At 43.0% G+C, this 21,248-nt stretch overlaps 1 protein-coding gene across 1 annotated transcript; it reads left to right on the top strand.

The window, feature by feature from the left end:
* The first annotated feature begins 1,219 nt into the window (after positions 1 to 1,219).
* Positions 1,220 to 20,918, top strand: PSMB7 (proteasome 20S subunit beta 7). Its single transcript, XM_086858568.1, has 8 exons — positions 1,220 to 1,421; positions 1,524 to 1,617; positions 1,767 to 1,864; positions 2,161 to 2,301; positions 2,825 to 2,940; positions 8,906 to 8,964; positions 20,127 to 20,278; positions 20,749 to 20,918. The coding sequence occupies exons 1-8, from the start codon at positions 1,360 to 1,362 to the stop codon at positions 20,858 to 20,860; spliced, it is 834 nt and encodes a 277-aa protein (XP_086714694.1). The 5' UTR covers positions 1,220 to 1,359; the 3' UTR covers positions 20,861 to 20,918.
* The last annotated feature ends 330 nt before the right edge of the window (positions 20,919 to 21,248 follow it).

Below are 21,248 nucleotides of genomic sequence, written 5' to 3'. Positions count from 1 at the left end.
GATTTGTTTGACTCTCAGCCAGCCATTACCCAGCAATAGATGGAGCTAGTGATGCACCAAGATGGCTTTGAAGCAGGGAGATGTACCTGCACATCTGTAGAAGGGTCAGTCGTGTGCGTACCTGGGAGGATGGGAAAAGGCACTATATTTCTAGAAGGTAAAACAATAATTGTAGGACATCTGCTTAGTTGTCAAGGACCAAAAGGGAAATAAAGCTGTTGTCCCCTCTAGCTAAAACCTGCTGTTTCCTTTTCCCCAGACTCCCCACCACCAACTGCTCCACAGTTTATATGCCAATCCAATTTTGATGCCTGGTATTCACCCCAGAGACTATTTATTTTAACTTTATCAAGTGAAGAGAAAAACAACTGTGTTAGAATGAAAAAAGCGCAGCTGGCAGTAGGATATTCTGTCTGTCAGACAGCTTCCCAGCTTTACTGGTGTACAAGAACATGGGATTTCAGTTACCCAAGGGCTGAAGGACGGGGAGAAGAGTGTGCAGAGCGCAAGTTCTTTGTGTGTTTACTTTAAGGATGGTCTTGCCTGGTCTGGTGGCTTTTTTCTGCAAGACTGGCACAATCAGGAGAGAGGCTGGGGTTTGGATTTCTTCCCCATGGCTGTTTTTGTTCTCTCCCATTGGCAAGTATTTTTGAGCATTGGAGGAAAAAGTAGACATTTGCCCACCCCATTTTTGTTGTTCATCCACAGAACATCCTGATGGAGAACAGCAATTTTTCAATAATTAGGAGGGACAGTGCAGACATGCAGATCTGGTTGGACACAGGGGACACAAGGTTCATTTTCCTGCAAGAGAAAGGGTGTTAAGTAATTAATATTTAATGTTTGGAACAAATGGCACTTTATTTTTTTTAATCAATAAGACTTTTTATATCAGGTACTTGTAATATCTAGAAAGAAACTATGTGTGAACTTTGGAAACATCTCACTCTCTGCCTCTCTTTAAAGCACATCCTTTCTGCAGATGTGGCCAGAAGTTCTGCTCTCTGTGGATACATTTGAGCATTCCTTTAATGGGTCGGGACGCTGGAGGAAAAGTTAAACTGGAGGCTGGACGTAGTTCACTCAGAAAGCACTAAATGAATTTTAGTGACATACAGAGACCGTTTTGGGGTCTGTTTTCAGTGGGTTTTGGATCGGTTTGAGGTCGGTTTCGGCTGGGCTCCCAAACCCCGCTGCGGCCTCGCGCAGTCTCCACGGCCGGGACTCCAGGCCCGGGCCGCGCCCCTCAGCGCCGCGCCCCTCAGCGCCCCCCCGCGGCCGCCCCGGCCTCCACGCGCGGCCCCGCCGCCATTTCGCTGCCCCGGAAGCGCTCGCGGCCCCTCCCGTGCCCGGCGGAACATGGCGGCCGTGTCCGTGCTGCGCGCGCCCGCCGGCGGCTTCAGCTTCGACAACTGCGCTCGGTGAGGCGGCGGCGCCGGGAGCGGGACAGGGCCGGGGGGCGCGGGGCCGGGGGACGGCGGGGGGAGCCTTTCACCCGGCCTCACTCGCCCCCTGTGTTGCAGGAACTCGCTGCTGGAGGCCGAGCTGGTCAAGAAGGGGCTGCGGGTGCCCGCGCCGCGCAAGACCGGCACCACCATCGCCGGCGTCATCTTCAAGGTGAGGCGGGCGGTGGGTGAGGCCGGGCCGGGCCCGCGGCGGAGGCTCCGCGCTGCTGAGTCACCCCCGGTGTGCCCGGCCTCATCCCGAAGCCCCGAGCTGCCTCCTGCGGAAGTCGCGGCTTTGGGAATCATTCTCTCTTCCTGCAGGATGGCATCGTGCTCGGAGCGGATACGAGAGCAACTGAGGGGATGGTTGTTGCTGACAAGAACTGTTCCAAAATACACTTCATTTCCCCTAATATCTAGTAAGTATTGTGGATTTTTGTTGGGCAGTAAATTGTTAATTGTGTGCGTTATTGCATAATGATGTCGGTACTGGGATTTTTAGCTGTGTTCTTTACTAACAGCAAATATTAAGCCCTGTTTCAAAATGATATTTTGTTAGTAAGGTTCATGGCATTCTATTTACACTTAAGCAGGCTCTCTTGTTCCATGCTCTCTGTGTGAGAACTTAATTCCCTCAATTTTACAATGAGAAAATTTTTGCTAGTTGCGTGAGGTTTCTGTCTCCTTTTTCTCATTTGCTCATCATGTTCCTCAGCTGCTGCGGTGCTGGAACAGCTGCAGACACTGAGATGACAACTCAGCTGATCTCCTCCAACCTGGAGCTCCACTCCCTGTCCACGGGACGGCTCCCACGAGTTGTCACGGCCAATCGGATGCTCAAGCAGATGCTGTTCAGGTAACTGAGTGGATTTCTTCTTTATTAACAGTTTTTTATTAAAGCCCCCAAATAATAATGCTTAAGGAGCATCCTGTCTCAGCTTGCTTAACCTCCATAATGAGACTTCAGGAAAGATTTCATAATTGCTCTTTGCTTCATGGGCTTCTTAACTGAGCTGGAAGAGAAGTGGAGTCTGTGGTGTTTTAGAGAATTAATGCAATGATCACACAACAAAAATAGAATGCACAGTTGCATCCATGAAAACTACTGTGTATCCTTGTGTTGAGAGGGCTGGACCAGTAGTAGAGTAAATGTGCAAGCTTGTGAAACAGTTTCCTCTGATTTGTAACGGAATCATTGCCTCAAAAAGTCTGCTGGACACTGAAATATAAGCCATATTTTAGTACATTTCTTTGCTTGCTGCCAGCTGGTAAAAGTAGCCTGTTTAGTACAGAGCTGTACCCAGGTGGTTGCAGAGCAGTTCCCAAATGCCTGTATTGTGTTGAACAGCTTCAGACTCACAGCCAAACATTGCTCCCAGGTACCAGGGCTACATCGGTGCCGCGCTGGTGCTGGGGGGAGTGGATGTCACAGGCCCCCACCTGTACAGCATCCACCCCCACGGATCGACCGACAAGCTGCCCTACGTCACCATGGGTGAGTGCTGCTCCCGCGGGGCCAGGGCACGGTTCACATTGGTACTTAAAGAGGTCTTAGTTAAATCCCATTGTTTGCTGGGAGCTGTGTGGCCTTAGACTACAAAGATAAAGTTGTATTTATGAGGCAGGTGCGCCGTTCTGTTTTGTCACAAACATGGGCTGAGATAAAACTCAGCTGCCGGGAAACTGATATTTGGAATGTTGCTGTGTCTGTTCCGCACCGTAAATCACGAGAATTGTGGGAATCCCAAAATCTTGCTGAAAGAAAAAAAATACCCTCACAAACTTGATTTGGAGATTGTCCTAACAAGAGGTTCATATAAATTTCACCTGGGGGACTTGTGTTTTCTTTGGAAGACTTGGATTATTTTAAATGGAAGCTTATGTTTGGTAGAGCCATGGAAGTGTAAAGGAAAGTTCAAATAAATATATCAGAAAACTGATCTGAAAACCAAGCGTATCGGATTAGTAAATCAGTTAGCCTGTGCCTGGTGCAGCTTTAGTGCTGCTTCTGTGGCGGGAAAATACACATTTATAGATTCTCATTAATATTTTCCGTTTCTGACTGGCACCTTTGGCTATAACACCTGCTCAGGCTGTTGCTGAAGGTAGCGGAGGTTGCTGTTTTAGCCGGGACGGGTGGCGGTGTCGCGAGGCCGTAGTGATTAACTCTCGCAATTAGCGGGGCCGGGCCGGGCGGCCGCTGGGGGGCGCCAGCGGGCCGGGCACGGCGGCACGGCCACGTGACGTCATCACGGGGCTGTGGGGCCGGGGAACCGTGAGGGGCCGTCGTGAGGGGCCGTCGTGAGGGGAACCGTGAGGGGCCGTGGGACCGCGACACAGCGACACACACTCTGCACTCCGCACATGCTGGCTTTCCTGCCTCAGTTTTAAAAGCTTTAAATCGTGGCCTGTCGGGAAATCCGGCAGCTCCTCTTCACGAAAATAGCGTGGTAGCAGGCTGAGTTCAAACGAGGGGGAAGTAGAGTATCAGAGGATTAAGTTCCGTGTAGCTTAAATTTCGGTGTGTTGTGGGCAGTACCAGGTGTGTGGCTGGCGCCCACACTTTGCTTTTGGCCACGCTGTCAGACAAAGCCCTTCTCAGCATCAGGGTCCTTCACCTTCCCACTCCTGGTGCACTGACACTTCTTCCAGTGACCAGGATATGTTTTACTAAAAAAATTACCTAATGCATTTAGATGAAAGATAGAATCGAGACAGCAGAAAAACTATGAAAAGTCAAATTAAAGATAGCAGTTGGAATTGTATTTCAGTCTTATTTAGACTAGTCTGTTGTTTGTTGGGTCGGGTTTTTTCCCCCATATATTCTAAAGGTGGTTTATTAAAACAGGGTAGGTATGTTTGGCCAGTTAACTTCTGGAAATGAAGTATTAAATAGGAAATGTGGTTGAGAAGTTGAGTTTTATTTTGGTATGGTGATCTGTCTGGATGGACAGAGTGGTGTCCTGTCTTGCAAGAGAGATTTAAAAGGTGCACAGTGCTTACTCAGGAGTGAGAACATCAAATTAAACTGTTTATGCTGACAAAGGACAAAATTGGATTTCAGCAAACGATGCAAGATTGTCTGATTGCTTGGCTTGTCTAGGAAAGCTTCTGGCCAAGGCCTATAATGAAATGCATGCATAAAATTAAAGCTCTTGAAGTGTGTAGTTGAGCTTTTGGAAGCAGGCAGAGTGTTCAGGAGTCTCTCGTGGCTGGAGCTGCTCCCCTGGTGCCAGTGGTGCTTCATATTCATAAATCAGCTCTTCATGCAGTGGCAGTGTCGTGCTGCAGAGCAAGAACTCCCACTGCTGGGAGCCAGCCCCCAGCCAGGAGCCACGCTGAAAAATGATCCCAATCCAAGGGGCTGCCGAGATCACAGAATTCTTACCTGGGATGAGCAGCAAATTGAATAACAATGAGTGCCTGTGAATAAATGCCCTGTCAGGGAGCCTTGGCAGTGATGGATGAGGAAGTGCTAAATGTTGCTCTCAAAGCTTTGCACATCCTCTGGTGTGGCAGCAAACAGGTCCTTGGGTGAGGAGGTGGACTGTACTTGGCAATGAGAACTTGTCTTCAGTGAAGGTTCTGCTGAAAAGATCCAGTGCATCTGCTTTAGAAAAGCTCCCCCAGTTGTAATTCGCAGTGAAATTTATTGTGAGCTGCACTTTTTTGCTATGTATCAATAATTAACTTTCACTTTAAATCAATACTGAAGTGGTACAACTGCTCAAGTGAAGACCAGATGGTATTTTTAAAGTCAATTTATTACAGTTGCATGCAGAAAACTTAACAACTTGGTTGTAAATATTCAGGAAATGACCAATGTTACTTAAAGAAGAGAGCAGTAAATTCTCTTATCATTTCATAACTTACCTGGTTCATGCTAATCAGGAGACTGGAAAGCATTTGCCTCTGAGTAGTTCAGCTTCTGTAGTTCTGTAGAATTTGTTTGCAATCAATATTTTTATGTGTGTAGCTATTAGATTAATGCTTCCTGAATATTTGGTTCTAGAATGTTGCTTACTGCAAATATATGCAAAGCAAATTCTTTGGAATTGAGATGGCATTTTTTACTTGATGTTAAATGTAAGCATTTTTAGCAGTTAGTGGATTTTAAATATCTGAAAGGGTTTTTTTTTCCTGAGTCCTATATAATACAAATAAATGATGACTTTGCCAATTATCCTTTGTTTAATTATTCTTATTGCTCACATACGGAAGAGACATAAACTTCAAACGTGTAAAAAATAAATCCAACAAAGAAAATTTCCTATTTCTGCAGAGCTTATTTTGAAATCTTACCTAAAATAAAAACCTGGTTTGGTGTTACTTTGAGCTCAGGTAAAGACACTATTTAATGACACACTATCACACGGCTTTCCTGGAGTTTTAATGGATTTAAGGTTGAATTGCTGCTGAATCTGAACTGGTAGTGACTTAAATTGGTTACCGTGTGCATGAGGTGGGGAATCCACCCTGAGTTAATGGATGGTGTTTTGTCGTGTTTGGATTTTATCCTTCTCCAGACTTAATGTTTGGGAATTGTGAAGCTTGTTTCTGCATAAAGGCAAAGCATGCTTGTTAAAAACGAATTATTGGTGGCACTGAGTGCACGGACAAGAGAGCAGCTGTTTCCCCACACACAAACAAGTTCTCCGTAGACCCTTAATATTCAAGTTTTCTGTGTTTTTATAGGAACTGCAATAAGAAAACCGTACTTGCAGTGTTTACTTAAGTTCCCAGTTTTATTGCCTGCTCTCCTGTCACAATGCAGCTTTCATGAGGCAGTTGGAGTAGTTGGAACATTGTGGGGTTGTTTGGATGGCGAGTGGAATTTGACAAGGAGAGGGAGGTCGGTGCAGTGGGATAGTGAAGTTCTCACCACGGGAGTGACTGTCCATGGCTGCATGTCCAGGCCAGTCCCGGCAGTGCAGGTGGGCTTTGCTCAGCTCTGTGCTCCAGGGCATGTCTGCATGCCAGGAGGGTTTTCCACAACAGTTCCTGTTGCTGTTGTCAAACATGCTTTGTTTTGATGGAGACACTCAGATATGTGCGATGACTGGTGTTTCTGAAAACACGGGGCTTACATCTGGTGCTGGGAACAGTGAAGAATTTTCATTGTGCTATTTAAGATCAGGAAAATATGTTCTTTCAGAGAATGCTTAGCTGTGCTGAGAAGCTTTTGCTAAGGCAGTTTTTTAAATGCAAGCTTGTTTAGGATTTATAAGCACTAGAGAAAAAAAGAAGTGAGTCTATTCAGCTTTTCCAGCTTCCTGTTCTGCCAGAACCTCCTTAGGATCTTGGTTTTCAGCTGTAAATGTCTACATGTAGGTTTAATTAAGTTAAGACTTTAAACAACTCTTTGAAAATTTACATTATAGGACTGTCTGGATTTATTTATTTAAGGTTGATAGTAGATTTGGCATTTATTTGTGTCTTGGTAACATAGTGAGATAAATAATTAAGTGTAATTCTTTATGTATAAAGGATTTCATGTACTATAACATAAGATTTCCCCCTCCTTTTTTCTTTTTCTTTTTTTTCTTTAAGTTACTGACTTCCTGCCCACAGCTTCTTTTGGGAAGTTCTTTTTAAAAGGAGCTGGAGGAATTCAGCCTGAGCCATGTATGCAATTGTGTTATCAATAATTTTGTATTTGTCAGTAGAAGTTCTAAGAAATTACGATCACTTTTTCTTAGCTAAATACCTAATGTAGTAAATTTGGTCAGATATTACATTTTATACTTTATTTCTTGCACATTTTCTAGTCTTTGTCTACTGATTTTGTCAACCTTTCCCCAAGAATAGCGTTGTTTTCCAGCTTTGAGGATTCCCACTCAGCTCATGGTAGGCCATCATTTGGGTATAGCAAGAATGTGGGCTTGGTTTGAGACCATAGCCCAGATTTTTTTTCCCCTCTCATTAGAAATATTCCTATGTCATCCCTGAAGAATTATTATTTTGTTGTTCAGGTTCCTTTATTTGTTTTGGCATACACTTTATTTTGACCTTGTTTGAAGGGTCAGTAAAATTCCTTTTATTTGTGGTTGGTTCTGTGATATCAACTGTTTGCATCAGCAGTTCAGTTTTGCTATTAGTTGCTTAAAAATCTTCTTTATTCTCAGTTTCAGCGTTTAAAAAATGGAGTTGTGTATTGCTCCACGGTGTAAATGAATAGTCATTGCCTGTAATACAAGTACACACTTAGAGTGTCCTACTGCTTTTAGATGTGATGTATTTGGTACTGTAAAGGTAATGATCCTCAACCACAGCAATATTCTGTAACAGGAATATCTGTCATATTCATCGGGATTACCATGTTCATTGATTTGTGTCTGTAAATCTGCTGTTTCAACCCTTTAAATTTGATCTATAATTGGACCTCCTTAAATGGTTCAGCTAAGGTAGTCTGTATTTTCTCAACAGTGTCACTGTCAGCTTCTCCTTTTTCATTATACATTCAGCAGACTTGATAAAATCAGCAGGACACCTCATTTGAAACTGTTTAATCGCTGCCTTTTGCTTTCACTAAACCATTGAGGTGGTCAAGCGATATACACAAATCATTTTAAATAGGAAATATGGCTTTCTCTGTGACCCAGCTAAACAGATAGCACTATGCAAAACAAGTTAAAAAGTAATAAATGCCAAAAAATCTTCTAATTGGAGTAAAAAATTGCAGGTAACTTTATTCACTCCCCAAAAGTAGTGTTCTCTGAAATATGGGTAGGGCCACCGACAGACAAGAAAATCTCTGTGAAGGCTCACTCTTTCTGAACAAAGCAAGTTTACAGTTTCAAATAGTACCATCCTGCTTTTTGTGTTAATTCATGAAAAGCACATTTATAACTCTGCAGTCTCAGTGCTTTGGGCAGAGATGGCTCCTGTTCCATCACTGCATTTGTAGTTTGTCCTTTCTGGAGAGGAACGTTAAACTCATGGTTTTGTCTCTGGCACTTTGTTCAGCTGTTACTGTTCATTATTGTAAAAAGAATGGCACAAAGCAGGAGCACAATTAACTATTTAACTACAGGGGAAATCGGCTGGTGGCAGCAGCCCCCTGCCCTGTTCCTGCTGCTGGGCTGCTCATCCTCAGGGTGGGAGCCATCTCCTCATTCCAGCACCCCTCTAAGAGGGGCAGGCACAGAAGTGGGGCAGGAGGGATGGAGGAGTAGGGACTGCAAACTGCGGCATTCCTTTAACTCTGTTTCTTACCTTGTTTGTGTATCTCACGTTCAAAACGTAAGCAGGAAGGGCTGTCAGGATGGGCCTGCGCCGAGTCTGTCCCCACAAACTGTACCCCAGGATTAAACCGGGTTCTGACTTTCTGTACAGTGCAGAGGAAGCTAAGGTGGGCTTCAGTTTGGTTTGTGCTGATGAGATGTACTGTGTTTTTCTCTAAAAAAACTGCCATACCTAAATGCGCTGGCTAAAGGGGTGTCCTGGTGTTGTCACCACAGGTTCTGGATCGCTCGCAGCCATGGCAGTGTTTGAAGATAAATACAAACCCGACATGGAGGTAAGTCTTGGGATTTTAAACCTCAGTGTTTCTTCCCTCAGCAATCCTCGTGATCATAAGAATTCGGGAGGTTTAAAACTCTAAAAAGGTAAATCTGCTCTAGTTTAGCTGCACTTAAAATGTACTAAGTTCAGTTTATTGCAAAACTGTAAAAACTGATGGGTAAAATAAATAAATTTGCAAAAAGGTATATTTATATATGGGAAAATGTGTGATTTGAATGTAGGTGAAGGCTTTAAAAACATACAGCTTACTGGTTATAGTTGACTTCAGGAATTTACCAGCCCTTACACAGTCAGTGTTGTTGCTTTTCTGTCAGTCTGTCCTTCTCTCTCAGTCTTGAAAAGAGAATGCAACAAAAAGTGTCCAGGTTGTACATAAAAAAAATTCTGATTGATTGTGTATATTCAGAACTATTTTTTCAGTTTTAATATCTGCTTAAAAGCTGATTATCAGCTCATAAGATTCATAATTGTTGTGTTTTGCTGATGATGCTGATAAAAAATGGAAAATACTTGATTGTAGTTATAAAAAACCATTCAGGAGAGCTAAAAGCTAGAGTGTCATAAGATCAGAGTAAGCTATTCAGTTACAAATGAATCCAGTGCATTATTTTTGTATTTTCTGTAGTATTTGTTGCATTTGGTTATATTCTACTGCTAATATAAACCCTGAGAGTTCAGATGAAATTAACTATAAAATAATTACAGGGTTTTCTGTAACTGTATTTCATAAAATGCCTCAGGAATGTCAAGTCCTCTTAAACCATATTAATCTCTTTGGACTTTCTGAAAATGCTCCTTCTCATTCCAATTGATTAATAATTCCACAGTGAAGAAAAAATGAGAATTGAACACAAGATTGAAAATTGAACCCATTAAAAATTTCTTGTAACACTAACAGTTGCAGTCATTTCAGCCTAAAAGGCAGATAAAATGAAGCTTGGAGCGCTTCAGTATCACTGAATGATGTAGAAAAGGAAAGTTAGTTTACTATCAGCAGAGGTCTTTCAGATGCTCCTCATTTTTGTAATGCAGCTCCTCATTTCTGTGGGTCATTTCCTCCACTTCAAGTGCACTGTGTTTGTAGGTGATGGTCCCATAAATCCACACTTCCTCTATAAAGCCTGTAAATGAAGTTTAAAATGTGAGATGATCTGTTGTACCTTGGTACATCTCCTGACAAATCACAGTGTGCAATTCCAGCAGATTTTTAATAAAAGTCACCTTCCCACCTTGTTTTGAGAAGTTTGCCATTAGTTAATTGCTTCAGCATTAGTAATAAGCAGATTTCCAATTATGCCTGGCCCCTCTCCTGTCAGTACGTAAGCAAGAGTTGTAGGTGTGCAAAGTTAAGGACACGCAGTGGGACCAGGATTCCTGTGATTTGGGCAGCATCTGAAGACACTGGACTTTCGGCCTCTAGTATATTTACAATTGTTATCAGAAATACTGAAATATGTTTAATAGGCTCCCAAGTGTCTCTGGGAAGGATCCTCACACCAGATGGCTGATAGAGCCACTTGAGAGAGAGAGGAAGACTCTGTTTTTCCCTCTCCCCTCGTGCTGCTGTAAGAACGAGAGTCTCCTTTTCCAGCCTCCTGTGTGATTGTGCACTTGGCATGTGTGCCATTCCACTGAAAACATGGACTGCAAATCCCTGGAAGCAGCAGCTACAGCACAATAGTCCTCTTTCCAAGATACAAATGGCAAAGAGCTGTGCTGTGCAAGTAAAATTTTCATTTATTCTCAGCGAGCTTTCAAGCTTGGATTTTAAGTCCTTTCTTGTGTAAGAGCAACCGAAAAAGACACCAAAAACTGGTAATCTCTAAATTTTCCTATTCAGAAAGGTCATCCTCATTAAACTGTCTTCACACACAACCATACGTGGCAGCAGATAGTCACTTATAACAAGCATGTAGAAATGCAGCCTACCAATTTGTTGAAATAGATATTTAGATCTTTGAGACTTGCGTGCACCTTAACCCTTCCTTTGGCTTTCCTGGATAATCTGTTATTTAATAACAATTCAGGAATTGTATTAACCAAACCAGCAAAGTTTCATGTGATAAAGCTCAACTGTATTCTTAAACACTTCCTCTTCATATTTGTATTTGTGAGTTTGTATTTACATTCTAAGTCAAAGTGGGGTTTTTTTCAGTAAATTAATAAAATAACAAATATTTCTATTGAAATTAATCCAAATTAAATCTGAAGTATGCTATGTATATTTTACATAAAACTTGCAATGAAATGGCAATGAAGATAAAATTGCTGGAGATTAATTTAATAAAATACATAGAAAATTATTATTTTCCTGTCAAGATCAATGCTCCTTTCTTTTGCACTAATTGTCAGAATAGCTTGCTAGGGCTACTGGAGGGTAGTGGTGTGCTTCAAGACCATCACATCACAGAAAAATGATTCAAAGGCAAACTGTCCTGCACCCTCTGGTATCAACTTGCAAATTAGCATCTGGAATGTAATTAAACAAGCTTAATGAAAGTAGCAGCTGAATACTACTGGAAAAGACAATCAGCTTTTTTGCCTCTGATATATATTCTGTACTATTGAAGCTGATCACCAAATGCATCGTGTGAGCACAGTTAAAAAAAAATTAGCATTTATTTGAAGAATAGGAACTGTTTTTCATTCTGTTATGCTTTTGGCATGCACTGGTGTCCCAGGAGAGCCATGCCACAGCAGATAGTGCACAATATTTATAAATCCATGACAGGCAATAATAGCAACTTGAAAAATTCTTTTGCTAGAATTTCAAGTTGAGAGCTGCCAAAAGCTGAGAGGATCAAATCTGCAGTGGCAGCTGCTGTGCCCTACAGTTAGAATCGTAGACTTTGAAGATGCTCAACTAAAAAAAAAATAAAAAAATAATAAAATAAAAAAAGACTGCAGGCTTAGCCAATTTTTGCAGGTTTCTAGAGCCCTGGCTCTCTGCCTTTTGAAGATGAGTTGCTGAAGCTTCTCCCAGTGCCTGAGGCATGCTAACACCAGCAGGATGTGTTTTTTTCCATAGACTTAGTGTGTCTTCAGATTTAAGTAGCACATGCTTTATCAGTGCCAACTGTGATGGTCCTTTCCCTGGCTGCAGTGCTGGGAGATGATCTTTACCCAACATCCTTCAGAGGAGCTGTGGAGATGGATGGTGACGTCCCTGAGTGCCACTTGTGCAGCCTGATTTATGGAGGCAGGGTTTGTTGGGAAGGAGTGCTGGCCTCTAGAGGAACCATTATAGATCGCTGAGGATGGGAACACTTTCAGCCCTGAAGGCCTCTAGATGCTTCAAAAATGTAATGCCAAGCACCTAACTACTGCGGAACAATATTAATCTGTCATGTGGGCAGCTATAGATCTACCTTAAAAAACGTAAGTGGAAGAACAGCACATCTAATGGAGCTCAGATCTCTCATTGCAGCCAATTTTTCTTTCAATAGAGTTGCCACATTTTTAAACCTTACAGTCATTTTGTAAATGCATTTGTGCCTTCTGGTGTTAAACAATAGCAAAGAAATACTCTTGAGTCAGTGGATATGGAAAGCATTGTGAGCTGGGAAAAAAATGCCTACAGTATTAAATGCTGGAATTCTGGGTTTATCTATCCTGTGGTGATTGAACTCCTCAGGAGATAGGGAGGGAGATATATTTTCTTCTGGTATTTGATTTCTGGTGTTTGAAAAATAGAAGCATTTTGTCTGTAGAATTACTTGATGCACAGCGGGGTTATGTTGTAGACTTCCTGTTTAAACAAGGCAAGGCTTCTTGTAACTTAATTTCTTTTCTGTAGTTCATCAAAATAGCCAGGTTTGTTAAAAAGAGGCTCCAAAAGGAAGAGAAGTAGAAGCTACAGAAAACAAAACTTTTGCAAAGAAAAGCAAGTAAATCGTGGAGTTGTGAGTTCAGGAGCAGAACAGCTGGAAGAAAGGAGATAGGAGATAGTCTGGAAGATACTTAATAATTATTTCTCAGATCACAATAATTATTTTTAGATCACAACAAATGTGTGAGATTGTATTTACAGTCATTTATTGTATCATTTCTTAAATGTGGCAGGAAATCAAGTGGTACTGGATGAAAACAAAAATACCCTGGAGGGTAAGAACAGATGAATAAGAGAGGACTGTTCTGAGTGTGTTCTACGTGGAGCACAGGCCCTCTTGGTGCTGCAGCAGCTGTGCTGTCCCAAAACCTGCAGCTCGGCCCACCAGAGGGGGGTGGTCCCCTGCTGTACTTTAGTGACCGCTCTGCACTGGGGGCTTTGTGGCTCACCTGTTTGGGTGGGCCCTACATGGGCTGGGAGCAATCTGATGAGCAGTTTGGCAGGCAGGTTTGGGAGAAGTGGTTTTCAGTAGCCCCTAATCCCTGAGTGAAGTAGCTGAGGCACAGAGAGCGTTTTCCTCAGGATGCTCCATATGCTCTGGGATCTTTGCAGTATCGAAATGCAAAGTAGCCTGAATGCAGCTTTCACTGTGCACCTCTTATTTCAGTAAAAAAAAATACATCAGGCACACTAAAATATTATGGTAACACGTCACTTTCTTCCATTTTTCAGCAGCTGACACATAGATCTCTCAAATGTTCCTGTGCTCACATTTCCTACTGTCCCTCAATATGGTAGAATTATTTTTGTTTATTAACTACTGACAACAATACTGAGCTATTTTTGGAATCTGTCAAAAGTCTCTAATCTTCAACAATAGTTGTCTCCCCGGTGTTGTCGCCCGTGTCTTTGTGCCGGGGGCTCAGGAGCGCTGACAGGCTGCAGATGAGCCCTGTGTTCATTAGTGATGGTGATCAGCTCGGGCTCAGGTGTGGCAGCCGCGGCTGATCCTGCCAGCTGACACCGCAGCTTTAATGACTCCGCAGGATGGTGACCACTTGCTGGGAGGTTTGTGGGCTCCACTCTGGCAGCAGACAATGGAGATCAAGCCAGACTATGGGAGTTAGGCTGGAGAGGCTGCCTGAGATACTTGAACGCCTGTTGGTGTCAAATATGGAATTAAGTAAATGGGGAGGGGGGGAAATCTGACTTGGTGAGCAAAAATCAGGACTTTGTGTCTCTGTGCCCTGTGTATCTGTGTATTTCATTATCCAGTGACAGGAACTGAGGCTGTTAGTGGCATATCTCCACTCCTTGCTGCCAGAGCTTGTGGCACTGCAGTTTTCAGCTTTCCTGACATAGCTGTGTTCGTGTCTCCTGGAGACATGGATTTCCATGGGTAAATATCAGGTGTTAGTGCATACAGTCAGCCAGAAAATAAAGGCTTATCATACCTGTTTCTTATTCTTAGGTTAGATCACAATTATCCTGTGGCAGCCTGGTTTCTGCTTGACATGTTGGACAGTTTGTACTGTTTTCATCATCTTTCACAGAACTGTGCCCTGGATCAATTTCCTTTGTGGAGCTAGTATTAAACAGGAAATCTGGTTTGGAATATGCCAGCTAAGTATGCTCTGGCATGGATGGGATTGCAGGAGAGGTGTTTTTGTGGGGTGCTTTCTGAATGAATGAAAGCCCAGTTTGTGTGCTGAAGTTGGTGGGACACTGCCAGCAGCACCAGCCCGAGTTCCCAGAGATACCCAGCAGTGCTGCCTTCCAGTTTGCTGATTGCAAACTGTATCAAGGGAAATAAATGTTACCTTTGTGTAAATTGGGCCTTGCTGCATGACAAAGAGCAACAATTTCTTCACCTTTATGAAAGTAACACTTAAACTTTGTCCATAATAGTGTAGACAAGCTGGCCAGAAGCAGGGCTCAGTGTTAAGAGATCATTTCACTGCACAGGGTAGGGGGAGGACAGGTAATTATTTTTGATGCATTTCTCAGGAGCAGGTGTTCCAGTTTAAATTGTTCCAGTTTGTATATCTCCCATAACTGCGGAATACAGGCAAAATGTACTGGAAAATATTTCACATGGCACAAAGCCCGAGTGCTGCTCCCGCGGCGAGGGCCAGCGGGGCCGAGGGCAATTGCTGTGAGAGAGAATGAGGAGGAGGTGGGAGCCAGCCTGCGCTTTATGGAGCATTTTGGTGTATTAGGAAGGATATATTACCAGAGGGCCCAAGGCTTCTTTTCCAAATGATATGTTGACCTTCATTCCCTTCCATCCTTTTATCAGCGGTAAAGCAATATTAAGATGAGCAGGGTTTGCTTTATTTGAAACCAGATGTGTTACTGCTTATCTTTTTATATGCAGTAACATAAAGTAACTTTAACCATAGTCTTTTGCAGGGTTTGCATGTGTGGGTGGCTAAGGGTCGGTGTGTTACTGTAGAGCATCACAGCAGGGCCAGAGGAGGAGCTGCAGCCTGGCAGGAGTTACAGCTCTGGTGCTGTTATGCCAGTTCCCATTCTGAGAATCACTTCCCTAAAAACCCTTGAACTTTACTAAGTGATTGATTGAACGATTTCTTTTAATCATTCTTAGTTCAGAGAATGGGAATAGTATTAAAAGAAATCCCATAGTTGTGAGAAGAGCTTGTAATTTAATTCTGTGCCATTGGAAATATGGATTGTACTAATCCCCGTGTAGGGAATGACATACAGCAACTAATGGTATTGAATAGTAGTTCCGAATCATATAAGTTTCTTGTCTTGGCAGGTAATTTGACATAAATTGTTAATGTAAATCCAGGTTAGTGGGGAAGACATTATTTTACTAAAAAAGATAAACTGCTGATTAATTCAGTATAGAACTCAATTACAAATTGAAAGTGTCTCTGCGGGACGCCAGTACCCTAAAGACAGCAGATGTTGAATTGATACTCCAGCATATTTCACCCTGGTATGAAATATTAACGTGGTTTATTATACTGGTGGTGTATGATATCAGAGAGGGGGTGGGGATGAGCTTGTGCTCACAGGCAGCTTTCTCAGAATGGGAAAAAACTGTTATCTCTGAGAATAATAATTAGGGACTACTGAGCAGTTTATTTGGAAAGTTCTTAGCAGAAAATGGTTAGAAAAATAAACATTTACTGACACTTCAGTCACAATGAACCCGAACATAAAACACATAGATCTAATTAAAAAAAAAAAAAAAGAGACAAGTTGTATCATTCTTATTCTGAGGCAGCACTAGAAACACAGATTTTTGGGGGGAGACTTGTTAAATCTGAGTGGTTTAAATGACACATGCCATCCCCTTTCCTGACAGCCAAACCACATCTATTCTTGCTGCTGGAGCCTTCCAGCCTTCCCTTACAAGAAATACAAAGTCCTTTGCTTCTCAGGCTTTTCTCTTTGGACTTAGAGCAGACTTCAGCATCTCTTCAGTTACAGACTGATCTCCACCCCAGCCCCTCACTCCTCTACACTGCTGATTCTCTTCCAGACTCTCATTATGCTCCTGTAGGTGCTTATGTCCTTCATGAAGTATTGCCTTCTTACCCCCAAATTCCCAACACTCCTTTATTTTTTTATTGTCATTGTCTTTCCTGAAGCTTCTGATTTTTTTTTTTTTTTTTTATTCCCTTCTCTTCCCACACAAGTCTTGGGGATTCTCACTTTAAGTAGTATCAACTTTTTATATGATAGTATTTGAACAAACCTCATTGTAAAAGACTGTTATGATAAGTATTTGCATTTGTTTATTCTTAGAAAAACACTTGCTTATGTTCATATTATGCTGATTGTGCATTATATTTCAAATCTTTCTAAGAATTGCTTTGGAGAACTGCACTGTGTATTGCATCTCTAACAGCATCCTGGTGACCTGAAGAAGGGATTAATTTTATTTTGGTAAGAGAAAAAAAAAAAATCAGTAATTTCTAAAGTTTTAAAATCTGTAAGGGACATCTCCTGTTTAACTTACTTTTGAAGTTACAAAATGTGAGGAAATAATGTTCACAAAACCATTCCAGCTGCTCTCTTTCCTGCTAGAGCATAATGATAAACTTGTTTACCAGTTATTAGTGAAGACGGTATTAATACAATGTAGAAGTAACCTCATCTCCTGTAGGAAAGTCTCTTTTTTCTTTCAGTAGCACTTGAAATTTGGAAATCACGTAAGTGAGAAGAGAAAGTTATCCAAGTCATATACAAGAATAATGTGTAAAAGTTGCTGTTTGGGACTCATGGCAGAGCAGCTGTGAGAGGTAATCCATCAGCTCTGAGTGTCTGCAAACTGCAACTCTCTAGATAACAGGTTTAAAGTAAAGATTTAATACAGGCTCTATCTACTATGATGTTGCAGTGACAGTTTAAAACTCATTCTCTAAATCTCAGCAGACTTTATAGCCAGCAGTGGGCCCATATAAAGCTTAATGGCATTACAACACATAAATCATCTTTTAAAGATGCTACCAGTAGCACCAATATTAAATGCAGACAATTGTCTGTGTTATAAATAATTTATCAAACAGTGTTTCAGATTAGCCTTCCACGCAGAGTTATTTATTTTAGCCTTTACTGCCTATTCCTCAGGCACCCTTTGGAAGGCGCGTTGCCGGTCACTGTAATGAACTGGGCTGTGTCCCACAGCGCAGCTGTGCTGACCATTACAGCGCGCTGGACCTCGCTGCGCCTCTGCCAAGCGCTGCCCATTTGTCACACGCAGGTAAATGGAGCTGCACATTGGAGTCCAGGGACACATTGGGGCCTGTGTGATGGGGACAGACAGATCGCTCCATAAAGTGCTGCTTGTCACCGCTGCCTTGCCGTACGGTTCATCACTCGGCTGTAATCTCATTTAAGGAGCAGTGGGGGCCCCAGAGGAGGATATTCCCAGTTAGCTTGGTCTTTGCAACCATAAAGCAGGAAGTGCTCCTTTTATATGCTCTGAACTTTTAGGGTTTTTTAAGATTAATTATTACAGTGACTCATTGAGGGCCCTGTACTTGAGACTGTGTCAGCACTTTCTTGCTAACCCCCTATTTTGTGACTGTAAATAGTCCTCGCTGAACTCCATGGAGGATCTCTGTAAGGAATACTTTGAGTTTTTCTTGTGGCTACTCTGTTCAGCTTTCTAAATTGTAAAAAGAGGAGCAGGGAGCAGCACTGAGGCAGGATTTTCTAATGGCAATTATTCCATGTTCACAGACTGAGCTGCACTGTATCAGTGAAGGAGCTGAGGTTACAGCCTGGGCTCTCTGCCGTGGCTGCCTCAGTGCAGTTACAGCTCAGCTCTTCTGACTGCTATTGGGTACTTTTTTAACTATTTTGGTAACAGTAGGGTGATAGAGTACGTTTTTAAAAGCAAATCAGATTTAAATTAGAGCAATCTGTGAGATTTACAGTGTTAACTTCAAAGAATAAAATTAAGAGTAGAACAAACTGCACCAATCTGCTGTAGTTTTCCTAAGCTACTTTTCTTACCCTAACACTCATATAGCTTAAAATTACTCTGCTTTTGCTACCACTTAGTTCTTAAAACAGACCTACACATACTTCTTTAGTTTATTTACTTTCACTATAGTACTAAAATAACCTTAGTCTGCAACAGTCATTGACAGGCTTCTGTCAGTTAAGTGAGGAATTACTTGCTTATCAGGATTTTATTGCCCAAAACACTGAAGGAAAGCTACAGGAATTATTTTTGCAGCATGACTGTATTGTTATAGTCAGCTTGTTATGAGGCGTAATTCAATTTTAATTTTTTTTAATAAAGAGTAATAGTTGTAAAACTGGGTGTGAAGGAAGAATTGCTGTTTTTTCTATAGTTCAGTGGAGGCTGTGCCCTGCTCCTACAGGTGCTGGAACAGGAATACTGTCATTCCCACCCTTCACAGGGGCACCAGGGAGTGCAGGGCAGGCCCCGGGCAGGTGGGTGGGAGCTGAGCTAATTTTGGGCTCCTCTTGAGCTGCACTCTGGGCTGGAGCAGCTGCAGCCGGGAGCTGCCACTCCTGGCACTGCTGCTGTCACGTGGCAGAGCCCTGGCACAGACAGGCTGTGAAAATGAGCCACACTGGAAAAAGCTGCATTTATCAAATTCAGCGTTGACCCCATCTCTTGTTCCTGGTGTCTGGTGGCAGAAGATTATTCCAAGGTGTGAAATAGCAGCAAAGCAATGAGGAGTGAGCCTGGGAGCCTCAACTTTCCAGCAGGATCTGCTGGGTGAGCTGAGCAGCCACTGCTGCACACAACCTGGGAACAAAACGAGTCCACACCTCTGTGTCTGTGGATGTACTCCAGTCTTACCATTTCTTTACTGGAACAGGCAGCTCTAGTCAGTGTTTTCAGGTATGTAACACACCTTTGAGAGAAAGTAACGGGTCTTATATTCTCTGGTTTGTACTTTCTAGGCTACTGAAAAGATTTGTGTCATATATGATGTATGCGTATGTCCATGTATATATTTATATGGACTCAAATCTGTTTTCCTTGCACTTTGACCCTTTGGCCAGGTGACAGGGGCACAGGGTCAGTGGGGCTGAGGGTGCAGGATGTCCCCTCACTGGTCAGGGCTCTCCAAGGCCTGTGGTGCCATGGGAAGGCTGCAGGGCACAGGCTGGACTGAGGGGCTCTGTCAGTGAAAACGTGTCCTTGGCCCAGGGACAGGCACACATGGGCACTGACAGAGGCCTGGCCTTGGCTTTGACACGATTTAAAATGTCACATCAAGAAAGTTGTTTTTGTGTAACATTTCTTCATGCTCCCCAGCCTGGGTTATAGCAAGGGCTGAGGCCATGTCAGATGGTTCCTGATAGTGCTGAGCTGAGTGTGGGTATTTTTTCCATCAGCTCCTTTGGAATAGCCCCAGCTATTCCTGGGAGCTGCAGAGGGAGCCAGTGCTGCTGGAATGACCGGGGGAGGCTGCCAGTGCCATCAATGCTCGTGTTCCCAAGGCCTCCACAGCAGCACCAGTTGAATGTGATCTGATCTGGTGTAATATTCTAATGGATATTTTGATGCATTTTAAATGTTTCTGTGTAAAAGATACTCGCTGAATGCTGTTGTGTAACATGGGCACTGTTGCACTCCAGTTCCTAGTAACTGTGTCTTAGTTATATCCATTGCTGTAGCAAAAGTTCTTTTGTTTCACTTAAGCGGTACAAACCTAACCAAGTGCAGTATTTTGTCTGGGGTACCTGGTGATTGAAGGGTTTGGTGTATCATATATTGTTCCAAGCTCAGCCTCCAGGCACAGGGACGCAGTGTCCTGGGAAATGCCAGCACCGAGGCAGTGACAGCTTTTTACCTTTCCCAGGAGGAGGAGGCCAAGCAGCTCGTGCGAGATGCCATCGCAGCCGGCATCTTCAACGACTTGGGCTCTGGCAGCAACATCGACATCTGTGTCATCAGCAAGAACAAGCTGGATTTCCTCCGTCCATATGATGTGGCCAACAGGAAGGGGGACAGGTGAGCGATCCTAAAGCTCTTGGGGGTCCCTGCTCTGCCTCGCAAAGCCTGTTTTCAGTAATACCAAGTTCTGTCAGTGATCTGCAGTCTGTAGGACTTTTAACTAAACAGCACAAAGGAGTGGCTGTAGCAGCAGCTGAACAGAGGCTAATACATTGGTAGAATTATTCTAGAGTTGCAAAACATAAGTAAATTGTTTGGTCTTTGGTTTTTAGCACAAATGTTCCTCACCACTTTGAGAGCATGCTGATTTTCCAGTTACACAGCAGTGTTGTAAAGAGTTTCCTGAAGTTGTTCGTTTATCTGAAACTCTGTCACTTATTGCAATCAATGTAGACTTTGCAGTAAGCACAGTTTCTTTACTTTGGACTTTTACAGGAAACTTCTAAAGCTGATCAGTTCTAGAATTTTAAATGCAGGTTTTCCTCTGTACCATCTTCAAGATTAATTTTCCCCCATTTCTTTATTAGGTTTGGTAGGTACAAGTGTGAAAAAGGAACAACTGCTGTTCTCACAGAGAATGTGGCACACCTGGAGCTCGAGGTGTTGGATGAGACAGTGCAAACCATGGACACATCCTAAGCCCTGTGGGTGCTCAGACAGCAGCTGCTGCAGAATAAAGAGGCTCTGCCCAATCTCCTCTGTGTGTCTGTACCTGGTGCTGTTGCTTTTCTGCTCCTCCTTTAGATCAGGGGAAGCTCCTGCAGCCCTGCAGGGCTCTGGGGCTGACCCCAAGGGGTCTGAGCCAGGTAAGAGCTGGGTGCCCCTCGAGGCACCAGCTGGCACTGTTTGTTACCTCACTCCAGACACAAAACAGCAGGAGTGAAACTGCTCTGCAGAAGTCTAATCTGATAAGTTTTAATTTAATAGAATGTAAGAAAATGGTGAACATTGGTGGTTCTGAATTGCTGCCCTTGTCCCCTCCAACAGACACTGCTCTCCTGCTACCAGGGTATCACTGGTCATCAGG

The sequence above is a fragment of the Cyanistes caeruleus genome, chromosome 20, assembly GCF_971803275.1.
Source record: "Cyanistes caeruleus chromosome 20, bCyaCae1.hap1.1, whole genome shotgun sequence".
NCBI classification, from domain to species: Eukaryota; Metazoa; Chordata; class Aves; order Passeriformes; family Paridae; genus Cyanistes; species Cyanistes caeruleus.
This window is presented reverse-complemented; position numbering and strand designations above follow the sequence as displayed.